Genomic DNA, 14,137 nt, shown 5'->3' on the forward strand with positions numbered 1-14,137 from the left:
AGTGGTGAGCTATGGAAATTTTAACAAAGGGCTCACATTGTCTAGCAAAAAAAAAAAAAAGAAAAAAGAAAAAAAAGCTGTATTTCATATAAAAACTTTTATTAATACAGCTTGTGTACAAATTCCGATCAAAAATTATGAGAGGACAATCAGTCACTAAAGGCTATCCTTTTTACATAGTCTACTGTGTTAATTTATCTTAAATAAGAAAAACATTTTTTTCCTGTCAAAATATAATAAGAATGAAATACCCTTCCTTGACATACTAGTGAGGAGAGAAGATAACAATGTCCAACTGTCCATTTACAAGAAACCCATAGATACAGGTAGATATTATTATTCTTCTAACCATCATAGATCACAAAAACACAGCATCATTCATATGCTCCGTAATAGAGCCTTAAGGTCTATTTCGAAAGAAGGAGATGTACAGAGAGAACTGTCACAAATAGCTAACACTCTATCTCTGAATGGATACCCTTCTAACATTTTAAACAAATTGCTTTTTAAAGACAACCCCCAACAATGTGGAATGGAGTCCCAATATGTGTCCACAGCTGTCATTCCATATATTAATTCAGTTTCCACAAGATTGGCAAGAATGTTAAAAGCTCATAACATTAGAGTGGTTTTTAAACCAACTAATATGATCAGGCAAGTCTTAGGATCTCCCAAAGATGAGGTACCTTTCTTAAATTTCCTGGAGTATATGAAATTCCATGTATGTGTGGCCTTTCTTACATTGGACAGATCTCTAGAAGTTTTGAAATAAGACAGAAGGAACACAGGGGGATGTCAATCACAATAGAATCATCACATCTGGTTTAGCTCATCATTTCTCAACACAAATCACATTATAGATTGGAAAAACAGTTCTGTGCCTTACATCGAGAATGACTACAGACGCAGACTAAAGAAGCAGCAGTGGTGCTACGCACAGGCAATAATTTAAATAGAAATCAAGGTGCTATTCTTAAAGACATATGGAAATATCTCATCAATTCTCTCAGGTCAACAGAACTACAATATGCGAAAAACTACACAACACGTGGTCATATACTGGATTCTGACTGAAGCATTTGAACGCATGTACGCCATCAAACACGAATTATCAAATGTAACGGCCTAACAGTTATTAAAGTGTATGTTTGAAATGTAACTTGATGCATTTGTTTTCACACCAGTACAGCCTTGAAAATGCTAGACAGTGGCTAGTGAAACTTGTTGGCTCTTTGTATTTGTAATCATTAAATCTTATGGTCTTTTTAACAATAAAAGTTCTAAATTTTAACATCTTAGACCAAAAATGAACAGTTTAAGAATGAAATATTTTATAATCTTTTATAAAACATTTGATTGACTACTGGTTTTATCATACAATTGCATACCAGAAAGTAGAAGGGTAAAGATAGCTGCTCATGCACTTATTTTATTTTCAAACTTCAGCGCATTTGTTATAGAAGAGTTGAAACAATAATTCCAAATAATCTATACGCTGCCAAATAGACTAATTTTTGTTAGGTTACTGTACGAGTTTGTCGCTTAATGTATTTAAAAATAGGTATTAAATAAAAATAGTATTAAAAAATTTAAAGGGGGTGCTTAAGGGTCAAAGCTGTATAACCGAGAGGAAACCTCCACATAGCCTTTAAAGGAATGCGGAGAACCGACCAGGGCTTCTGACCTAATGTCCAATCCTCACCTTCTCGTGGTGCACCCTGTTGGTTATCTACTTTGATACTGAACGAACGAGGATGGGCTGGCAATTTGGGATTTAGCCGACCAAATTGTATTCTTATTGGTTAAACCAAAATAAAAAATGATGGTACAACATGACAAAATTTCATGTCGGCTGGGGCGTTGCCCGGTTAAACAAGGCCCCTGTTGTTTTCGCCAGGGAACCAGGGCGAACAGCGAAAAGTCAGCTACTGGAACAAATCTGAAAATAAACCCCAACTCAACATCACCAGAGTTAAAGATCGGTACTATCAACGTAAGAAGCCTGAATGGCAAAGAAATGGAGCTAGCTGAGGAATTAGATAAGTACCAGATCGACATAATAGGGGTGACTGAAACAAAAAAGACCAAAACTGGTGAGATCTTTCTGAGCAATAAATACAAAATGTTATATTCAGGCAATAACAATCAAGGAAAAGAAGGAGTAGCCATAGTATTCAACACAAAATACGAGGCTAATCTTCTTGAATGGCAGTCAATCTCAAGTAAAGTAATGTGGGCAGGCAAATATGAGAATGGGGAACTGGACAATGAGACTTATTTGTGCCTATGGTCCCACAGAAGGTTCTACTAAGGTAGAAGTGGAGGAATTTTTTGAGGCTTTAGAAAAAGCAACTGACACAATGAAAAAGGAAAAGTTGGTCCTTGTTGGGGATCTAAATAGTAGAGTAGGAAATGATTGTGAGACATACAAAAATATTTTGGGAAAATTTGGAGAAAAGAGCAAAGCTAATAATAATGGCAAATATCTGTTGGATTTCTGCTCAGGACATGGACTGGTTATTACTAACACCATGTTCCAACATAAAAATGTGCACAAATTCACATGGAGAGAAGAGGCTAGGAATAAGAAAAGTCTCATTGACTGTTATTGTTGATAGTGATGTTTTCTCCCTGGTGCAGGACACCAGAGTGTACAGAGGATTTGAAATTGGAAGTGATCACTATTTAGTCTTGAGCAGGATAAAATTGAATTTCATATTGAAAAGAATAACATGTAAGAAAGTTTTTAAAGCGAATAAAAGTTGAGCAGCTCTCAGATGTAAACTGTAGACTAAAATACAGAAATATTATTGAAAAGAAAATGAAAGAGTTTGAGAACAGGAATCAAACCTTGGAGATTCAGTGGCAAGCTCTGAAGAAAACATTGATTGATTCTGCCAGAGAGGCATGTGGTGAGGTTGTGTGCAAAGATAAAAAAATCAGAACTCCCTGGTGGACACAGGAAGTTAAAGAGGCAGTGAAGGGAAAGAAGAAAGCATATCAAAAGTTCCTGGCAAATAAGTCAGCTTTTACTCTTACAGAATACAGAGACAAATGTAAGAAAGCTAAACAGTGTGTAAAACTAGCTAAACAAAAGTCATGGGAGGACTTTGGCAAGAATATAGAAAATAAATATCAAGAAGGTGGCAAAATATTCTGGAGGTTGTTGAAGAAGCTTAGGAATGGAGGAAAGAGTGCTGTAAAAGGAATTAGAGATGATAAAGGTGAAATGAAAACAGGAGAAAAAGATATCCTTGAAGTATGGAGTAATTACTTAGAAAAACTGCTAAATGAAACGAGCAGTGATGACAGCACAGTGATAAAAAACACTGACCAGGCATGCAGTCAGGAATACATATCCATACTTGAAGTAGAAAAAGCCATCAAAGGCTTGATATGTGGAAAGGCAGCAGGAGTAGATGATATTCGACCAGAAATGCTGAAGTATGGTGGTATAAGAGTCTTACAGTGGCTGCACTGCATAGTTCAGAAAGCCTGGACAGAGGGACGAATTCCTGATGATTGGAGTAGAGCTCTCATAGTACCCATATATAAAAAGGGAAATAAAACTGAATGTGAGAATTACAGAGGTATTTCCCTACTGAGTGTTCCTGGCAAGATCTATGCAAGTATACTTGAGAAACGGTTGAGAAGAATTGTGGAAGAAAAGCTTGGTGAAGAACAAGCTGGATTCAGGCCAAATAGAGGCTGTCAGGATCAGATCTTCACTTTACGACAAATAGTCGAGAAAGCATGGGAATATAACAAAGATCTGTATTTAAGTTTTGTCGATTTGGAAAAGGCATATGACAAGGTGCCAAGAGAGAAGCTATTCAATACGCTGCAGTTATATGGTGTCAATGGGGCATTATATCAAGCAATACTTAGTCTTTATTTGAGTTGTGAGTCAGCAGTTAGAATTGAAGGAAGTACAGGAAGATGGTTTAATGTTAAATCTGGTGTGAGACAAGGATGTACATTATCCCCTCTGTTATTCATTATCTATATGGATCACATTATGAAGGAATGTGGTATTAAACCTGATATCAAAATTGGAGATGTTAATGTCAGCTTTTTGCTTTATGCGGATGATGTTATACTTCTAAATAAATCCGCTACAAGTCTGCAAGATTCTCTGACTAAATTGAATAGCTGTTGTAATAGATATGGTATGAAGGTCAGCAATAAAAAGACAAAGACAATGAAAATAGGCAGAATCATTGAAAATGTCAACTGTGTTGTGAATGGAGAACCTGTGGAACAAGTAAACCATTTCAGCTACTTAGGCACAATTTTTAGTGAAGATGGTAAATTAAATATGGAAATAGACAACAGAATCAACAAAGCTGGTATGGAAGGAAGTCAATTGAATAAATTCATATGGAATAAGAAAGAAATTAGTCAGAACACTAAATTAGCTGTATACAAGACTGTGTTCAAACCAATTTTAACTTATGGATCTGAGAGCTGGGTCAGAAGTAAAACACTTGACCAAAGACTAGAGACCGCAGATATGAGAGTCCTGAGAAAGATTAGAGGCGTGAACAGATGGCATCAATGGCAATATCATATTAAAAATGAGGATATTAGGAAAGAACTTGACATTGCCAGCATCCAGGAATGCGTTAGCAGAGCTAATCTCAGATGGTATGGTCACTTAAATAGAATGGGAGAGGAAAGATTAGCAAAACAAGTGTTCTCTGCCAGGTTGGCAGGAAAACGACCCAGAGGAAGACCAAGATATAGGTGGATTGATACGGTACAAAGTGCCTTAGATGATAGAAATATAAGATCTGATAATGTTGGAGTCTTGACAAGTAACAGACTGATTTGGAGGAAAATTGTAGATAGGAAGTTAGTAATGATGAATTTTTTTCATGTAGTTCTGTCATATCCTGTACACCCCTTGAGGGTACATGGCAGGAATTTGATGATGATGATGTATTTAAAAAAAAAAAGTAAACAAGAAGAACAAGGGGCTTGCAAATTTGAGAAAAAATTAACAAAGGGCTCGTGCGAGCCCCTTATAGCTCACCACTGGTTATAACAGAAAATTGTAATTGTAGCACAGGAGGTCAGCTTGCAAGACTGTTCCATTCAAGCACAAATACTCGGATTTCTTGACAAACTATAGCAAGACATCTGCAATAAGCAGGCCTATACACCTGAAGGTCTGTAGTCTGCAACCCTTTATCCATAGCTCGTCGTAGAGAATGTTTGCAGTAGAGTTGTACAAATGAAAATTTGGACAAGACACCAACAGGCTAATGTGCTCTTTACAGATGAGTCATTTTAGTCTTTCCTCTGATTCTAGACGACACTTGATCTGGCATGAAAGTGGTACTGCTTACTATCATGAGAATGAGATAGATATGGCATTGCTGGGGTCATGGTTTCGGGAGGCATTATGCTTAATAGATGACTATGACTGGTGAACAATATTGCGACAAAATTTTTCATTGCCATGTTAGATTGTTTCGTAAGGCTGTAAGCAAAGAATTCATTTTTATGGATGGCAATACTGCATCACATTGTACACGAGCAGTGAAAATACTTCTGGAGACTGAGGATATTAATCGAATCAAGTGGCCAGTACGCTTCCCCATTCTCAACTCCATAGAACATGTATGGGATGCAATAGGGAGATGCATTGTTGCTCAAAATTCCTCTCCAGAAAACGAATAAAGCCTTATCCTTTCTCTGAAGGAGAAATGGGCCAATTTGTCTCAAAAATTCCTGAATCACTTGGTGCTAAGCATGGTACAACATTGTGAGAGTTGCATCACAGTTTGGGGTGGACATATTCATACTGAAATGTCTCTGCATAGTTTTCGTAGCATTGTACATTAATTCCTTAACTACATCCTTTGGAAATTTGTAACTTTTGCCAAACATGTATTGCAATTTACTTTGTATGAAATTTATAACACATTTTTTTTGTGTAATATAATTTTAGTATGCTGGCAATAAATTTGTTTGCATTTGGCTGTGGTCATGAAAATATTTTCATATACATAAAGGATTTCCTATAAATAAGAACAAACTACATGTAAAAATGTAGTTTGTCCTAAAATTTTGAACAGCAATGTGATATTATGCTAGTTGCCTATAATAGTTATATCCGTTATGTTTATTATTGTGTCTGTGTATTATTATTAAATTTTCATCATATTTCATATTAAATGTGATTATGAATTGAACTAAGTAAATTAATTTTCTCTTTTAGTATGTTGAAAGACTGGACATATCCTATTTCATTAAAACGCCAAGTGATTTTTCAGAAAGTGCCAAGACAAGAAAGGTAAGTGCATTAAAAAAATATATATATATATTTAAAAATAAAAGAAATAATCATTTGCTGATTAACAAGGAAGTGGGAATGGAGGGGAAGAGAATTTTTAATCCATGATTGCTTTAAAGAAAACTATTATTTGTGTTTATGATTACAATTAGAAGTTTAATACTGAAACAGTGCATTTCGCTACTCTGTTCAGTGATAGTTTGGCATTAAAACACCATACCATACCATTATAAAATGATGTTATTTCATTAAAGAAAATTATTTTTATAATAAACTAAACACCTAAGGGAAACAGTTATGGACAATCATATAAAAGGTGCATTTTTTTTATAGTTCTGTGTAGTAAACATGATTTTTGTTTTAATTTTTCCATTGGAATGGTCCAATTGAGACACTTCAACTGTTAATAGTGATCCTATATATTAAATTTATTGATTCAGGAGAAATTGTCATTCTGAATTGTCTTACAAGTTAAAATGGTCTAATTAAAGCAAAAATAAAATAAAAAAATATGCAGTATACTTCTAGCGTATACAAAATACATGACATACATGAATTTATCTTGTTTTCCTGGGTTTAGCTCCCACTGATGAGACCTCAGTAAAGGTTAAACCCAATCTGAGTAACGATTCTTCTCATAATGCATAGCGATATGCATGTTTGAAAGGAAGCTTGCTTTGCATTATGATATACTGAGGTAGTTGATGTGAAGTCAACAGCCACTATATATAACTAGTATAGCCATGCAGGCATATCACATGGAAACTTTGTTGCTTATATTTAGGTAAAGGATTAAAACAAGGGTATAATTTCTTGTATGTTATAATTTACAAGAGATTGTTAAATACAAAGTAGTAGATGCTGGATGGGAGTAATTAATTCTGTATCTGTTAAATTAGTCACTCACTGCATGTGATCTACACATTGCCTCACTACTAGTTTTGCATCGGTACAAAATATTTCCCTTCAAAAATCATTTCCTATATCAGTGATATAAAAATTAAATACCAGTGGTCTGAGCACAGAGTCTCATGGCACCAAAAAATAGTCATCTGCTTTCTCCTGGATTCTGCTTCTCCAAATACTGTTTTGGTAATATACATGCCATCCCCATTTGCTCTGTTTTATGTAACGAAGTTCCATCTTGTATCCTATCAAAAACCTTTGCAAAAACCATCATTATCAAATTCCTGACATGTACCCTCAGGTGTACAGTATAATTATGATAGTACTACGTGAAAATGCAAAATCCATTATCATTATGTAGCCAACTGTTGATATATTATAAAAAAGTGAATAAATTACTAATGCATGACCTATCCTTACAAACCTTATAGGATATCCATATTCTTATCCACCCATTCCTGAATCTTGTCTTTGAACTTCTTCAATACATTTATCATGACTCCTGAAATACTTTTTGGTCTATAAGTCACTGTCTCAGTCTTGGAGCTGAGACAGTGACTTATACACGTTACTTTCTACTATTTTCTTTCTTTATTATCTCAGTATCCTCTATTGTCTAGCCTACCTTATTTCTATTTAGGGTTATTTCCACTTCAGATACTGGCAAAATTTGTGTTATGCTGTGCCAGCCAGTATCCTATAACAGAAAAGATTCTTGTTCAGGGAAACAATCCTAGATCTTAAGGCATCATTATTTTACTCTTCGTTACGATTATATAGATTTCTGGTACTTTGCAGTTGTGACCTGTAATCTATCGTTATAAATTCTTCTAAATTCTTCCCGCTAAGGTTCTAATTTTATAAGTGGTAATTTGTCCTTACAATCAGGCATATGCAATAAAACATGTTTATTGGGAAATCAAATATTTTACAGTTAAAAGGCAACATATATTCAATGCTAAAGAAATCGGTACATGCTAAATAAAATCAGTTCACGCTAAGTTCAAAATGCTATATCACATTGCATAACCTGTAATCTCTTTTCTCAAGTTATTCTAAGTTACACATATACACATTCTTAAGGTTTTCAATTAAAAGCTCTCAGTAATACCCATTTCATTTTATCAGGTTCAATCTCATTCAATAATATAACTGCCTCCAGACAATCTCTGCTAAAGGTTACTAGTTATTTTCAAAAGGGAATTCTTACTAAAGTCCTCTATTAATTGTCCATACTTTATGCTTACACATGTTTTTCCTTCCTCTAACAATTCTGAAACATACAATAAATATTCTACATTACCGATTCTGTTCCGGACAATATGTCGCTTCCACGTGGTCTGGTTACCTTCTGCTTATTCCATCTGTGTCTGGCGATGAGCTCACACTGTCCTTGAATTCTGCTACCGGATATGAATGCATATTGCTGCCGCATCTTAGCGGACTTTCTCCACTCTTTCCGATGGGACATCCAGTAATTGGCACGATATTCTGCAAGGCCGATAATTCACGAACGACTCCACGTGGAATTTCTTAGGCATCTTCAGGAAAAGGCCCACTGTTCTACATCGCAACACCTACGCACGAGCCACCAGTCAAAATTCACTGGTTCCTGCTTGGTGAAATTTGCACCAGCCACCAGTCAAAATTCACCTGGTTCCTGCTTGGTGAAATTTGACTGGTGACTCTCACGAGCCACCAGTCAAAATTCACCAAGCAGGAACAAGAGAGAGATATGGCACGCATCTCCGTATCTTTTCCACACGACACTTTATTTTATGGCCCCATGTTGATCCTTTGCTCTCCCTTTGCTGCTAGAGTGCTGTTCTTGGAAAGCGTGCCTGCGCCACCTTCCGCGTATGTTATTGCCCCCCTGGCATTACGCCGATCTGGGTGGCTAGCACGCAACCTTTGGACTGTTACTTAAAAATTGTCTGGAGACTTACAATACACTTGGATGTCTTAATGAACTAAATATTTTCCTTACAGAAATGCTATATTATGATGCAAATTCTCATTTGATCTCTGATTAAATAACAATAAGATCTTAGTAATTTACATACAAAGGAATATATTCTTTCACATACAGTAAACAAGTTTTCTCTATTTTCTGCTGAAGTGCAGGCATCTCCTTTAGTTGTTAGTTTTTTCATGTTAAATCCTGAATGAATAATTTCTTCTCAAAATTTTCTCATTCAGGATCTAACAGAGCCCTCTTTATGCCCTGGGACTGTTTTGCCCTTCTTTTCTCTCCCTTGCAAGTTTACTAGAGCTGAAACTGAAGTTAAACAGTTTGATCAGAGGCAGTGCCACTTCCTTTGCACATTCTCATAATATGTGGGCTGATATTTCATTTAATTCCCATTACAATGTTTACAATGATTTTCTGCAGTATCCTAAGCACTTTCAGTTCATTGGTTCTGTTACCACATTAGTTTGTCAATGAAGTATCTAGGCCCTTTGTAGAATGGTCATTCATATTAAGATTCAATGGAGTGAAAACAGTATGAAAGAAATAAACACAGATGTAATGGTTTAATATTTTCTGTCAGAGAGACATCATTTGGGATACAACATGAGAATTGTTATAATGCACACATGAACAACAAAAATATTGCTGTGCCTTGGGAAGTTTCACACAACCATATTTAAACCATATTTATTAAGATTTTGTTGTTTTTCTTTAAAATATGTTACTGTTTCAAAAAAAATGTCTAATTTGCTGTGGTGAAATGGTAGTTTTCCCATTTGATTCTGTGGAATGTGTTGGTATGGTCAACTAGAACTAGCCGATCATTATTGTTGTAGCAGATATATTTCTTGTGTTCTTCTTCTTTGGATATAATATGCAAGCTGATATCCCATCTGATCCCATGGCTGTATTTGCATTGAGATTCTGCATTATCCTAAATGCTTCCAATTCATCAACTCTATTCCCACATTAGTTTCTGTAATACTTCACTTGGCTGAACTTTGTAAAGTGGTCACTTGTTAGATCCTGAATGAAGGAATCTTGCAAAGAAATCATTCATTCAGAATCTAACATACTAAACTACACAGACAAAGAGAATTAGCTGCACATCAGCTGAAATTAAAGTGAAACTTCTTCACATATGTATAAAATTGCATTAATTTTATGTACCATGTATTTAATCTATTGTGATCATATTAAGATCAAATTAGAGAACATCTTAAAAGAGGAATAATTTAGCTTATTTTAAGCCTCACTTAAGCTGTATAGAATGACTGTGTCATCAGATAGATATTAAGTAACACTTCATAGAAGGTATACAACTACACGTGTCCAGCTTAACGGCGGCAGCAATAGCTTATGCAGAAGGTACGTCGACGTGAATTCCGTGAATACAAGAGCATAACAGCAAAGGGGAGAGCAAGGGATGAACCCAAGGGGAGAAAAGATATAGGTCGTGTGCAAAACGAGACTCCGAAAAAGGGGGCGCTCAAACGAAGAATATAAGGGGATGAGCGCTGTTTCGGCGGCCTCTTGTCTATTCATTTTCCTGGTTCCTAGTTCGGAAGTTAGTCGGTGGTTTGAGTGAGGGGATGAAGCATCAGTGCTATGATGTCAGACAGCGAGTTTTGCTGAGAATGTTGTAGGATTCCACGCAGAGCTGAAGGTGAAATTTCCAGCCTAGCAGAATCAAGCCCTTGCAGAGAAGTCCAATCGAAAGGAATAGAGATGTTTCCTGAGATGCAGAGAATTGAGTCCGTGATTGGCAGTAATTATGAAGATAGCGTAGCCCCTACGTTGGCGTAAGGACAGCCAATAAACAAGAGGTAACCAGACGTACACGTGGTGCTGAAAGGTGTCGGGAAAAAGTTCGGTAAAGTAAGTGTTTAGAATTCCTTAGAAGAGAGAAAATTATTTGTGAATGTAAATTATGAACATTATTCTAAAGAACTTTGTGGACAGACCCTAATTAGATAGTAAAACCCCTTTTGAGAATAAGAATTGTTGAGAAGAGATCTTTTGTGTTGTATGTGATTGAATTAACATAATAAGATTAGGATTGTAGATTTATAGCAATGGAATAACATTAGAATGTTTGTCATGTCCTTATAAATAGCTTGCAGAAGGGAATTTTAGCTTAACATACCAATTGCAATCTATCCCATTTTCCAGTTACTGTGTATTACATGCTTTATAACCTTTGACTTAATTTAGAGTATGTTAATCTCTTAACTCGCGCTTCCTTATTTAGCATTGAAACAAAAATTGAATGTATGAATTTCTTTAGTGTATTTTGCTTTGATATTCCAATAAACATCTTTTATTCACCTAAACCTGAGTCATGCCTGACTACGATTCTGATTATTTTGGCGGGAAGGAATTAGAATGTGTATATAATTATAGATTTAGGTCACGACTGCAGTCTGAATCTATACGGCCGCGTTAAAATAAATCATTGTGTAAGAAAGCCTCAGAATCTAGTATTGTCTCCCTGAGCAAGGATCTTTTCTGCTATAGGATACTGGCTGGCGCAGCATAATATAAATTTGCCAGTATCCGAGGAGGAAAATCCTAGATGTAAGTAAATTAGGCCCGATATCTGACGAAGTAAAAATAGCGATGGAAAGATAGAATGGGAAGATATAAATCTGTAAAATATAGAGAAAGCAATGACATAACACACTCTATAACTCAACTATTTTGTCAGCTTCTGTCATCTTCCTACCACCAGTGCTCATTAAGGTTATCCTTCCCATAATAATTATGCTTTATTTTACTTGCCACATGGCAAAAGAACTCTTGAGGATTTTGTTTGGCCTGCACAGTTAATCTCCTATCATAATCTGATTTTTCTCTCCTTACCCTGTCTATTCCCCCTCTTGCCTGTGCCTTGTTCTGCTTGTGAGTTTTCTGATCACCTCTTTATATATCTTCTACAACATATTCTTTTTTTACAGCTTCCACCTTACTTCTACCTGATTTATTCTCCTAACCTTATTATACATTCTGATATTGTTTCATTCAGACACCCTTTCAGTATCATGGCAATGCTCCCCCCCCCTACCCCAGCTTATGATCATATGCCATTGTGGCTCCACAAATACTTATTCTTAAAATTCCACATTTGACAACCTTTGAAGCTATGATATAATCACTTTCTCCACTCAGAGGTAGTGTGGCTACCTTGGTTATGGACAGATTCTTTTGTTGTTACCAGATCCATCATTCTCAAAACTTGAGTCCACTCCATTATATGATGTTTTAAGTAATAATCTCTTAGTAGGTGAATAAATTTCATTTTCTTCCTGGTGTGTGATCTGTTCCTGTAGTTTAAATCTCACATAATCACTTGGCTTGCACTCATGCTAATATTCTCACACATGTCAATATATCTTCTTCCCGCCCCCCCACCTCCCAGATTGGTCCTTCACACCAGATTGTCTCAAATGCACTTCTTTCTCCATCTCTGCCCTCCTCCTTTCCATAGCAAATCTCAGAGTTCTTTTACTTAGTATGCAAGAAGAATTTAGCTATTATGGAAGATTAACTCTTCGGCGAATACACACATAGGGGGTGTTAAGCAGAATAAATAGTTGCATTACTGAGTTGAATTACCTTCTGAGGGTATAACATCCAGATGAAGATATTGTTATAACTGAAGTGCAGGATTAATATAAGAACTGAGGTAAGATGAACTGGAGATGTTTAGGATATTAAGAAATCTCATTGTGAATAGTGCCAGGGATTAGTTGGGATATTGACCTGTGTGTTACAAATAAGTGCCAGAGAAATTCAATGCCCAGGTTGTTTAAGAGCTCTGGCTGGATCTCAAGGGAGTAGAGAAATGGATAGGCAGTTTTGTCATATAAGAGGGTTCAACACTGAGGTCACAAAACTTATCTTGATCTCAGGAATGGTCAAGGCTGGAAAAGTTGGCTAAGGGTAGAATTCAGGAATGGTCAAGGTTGGAAAAGTTGGCTAAGGGTAGAATTCAGGAATGGGTCAATGGGAATTTAATTTACTCACTTTGACACCTGAGTTGGTTAAAGGATATAGTACACTATGACACACACATGCACTGCTAGACTTCGCAGAGGCATTCAGCAGGATACTGCATGTGAATATGTAATGGGTTTCAACATGGAATCCTGTTATATATTTGCTTGTTTAGGCTTATGTACTGGGTGGGAGGGACTTATTTTAGAAGCTAAATGGAGTAAAATTACTCCTGTTACATGTAGCAAATGGGAATGGTAACATGGATAAGAATGTGGCTGATCCAAGAGCAGTATGTGGTGGAATTATCATTGCTGCTAAATTTACACATTAATTGAGTTAAGAATGGTTTAAAGAGAAATGTTTGGTTGACACTGCAGATTTTGGGAAGGGCAAGTTTGCAAATTATCCTTCCCAGTTTTTGCTGATGATGGAAAATTAGGAAGAGAAATGCTTAATAAAGATGTTAGATTTTACGTAATGATTTAAATTGACTGGCATTTTGAGCAAAAGATAATAGTTATGTTCAGTTTGGCAAAGTAAAGACAAGCTCTGTATTACAAGATGGAAATACAGGTAACCGTCGTATAACACGGATGTTAGGTTCCACAAAAATGCTGAATTATATAAATCGCGTTATGCAAGACTCAGATCACATAGAAAAAGTAGGCTTAGGTTCTGAAATCTTTTTTTTTTAAGATTATATAAACAATGTCATATCCAACAAAAATATATTTTTATGTAATTCATATAAGTTAAGAAAACATAAACCATGAAACAAATACATAGTATAAAATTATAAAAAATTATAAATTGTACGTAAACATCATTGCACATAATACATAAATGTTTTAGGCAAAATAAAATAAAGTGTATATTTTAATCGTCATCACTTTCTTCGAAACTAACATTTTGTAGATGTTCTTTATTTACAAGTGGCGAGACGTTGTCATCACTTGAAA

The 14,137-nt window shown here is 35.7% G+C and overlaps 1 protein-coding gene across 2 annotated transcripts in view; it reads left to right on the top strand.

Annotated features, from left to right (window-relative positions):
* Window positions 1-14,137, top strand: part of LOC150110573 (kinetochore protein NDC80 homolog) — a 201,158-nt gene that overhangs the window by 69,457 nt on the left and 117,564 nt on the right. For both annotated transcript variants that reach the window (XM_090394897.1, XM_090394906.1), the window contains exon 6: window positions 6,227-6,301. In XM_090394897.1, coding sequence (XP_090251023.1) covers window positions 6,227-6,301 — 75 coding nt within the window. The remainder of the gene's footprint in view (window positions 1-6,226; window positions 6,302-14,137) is intronic.

Source organism: Typopeltis vanoorti, chromosome 1 (genome assembly GCF_054136105.1).
Source record: "Typopeltis vanoorti isolate ZY-2024b chromosome 1, IOZ_Tvanoo_1.0, whole genome shotgun sequence".
Classification (NCBI taxonomy): Eukaryota; Metazoa; Arthropoda; class Arachnida; order Uropygi; family Thelyphonidae; genus Typopeltis; species Typopeltis vanoorti.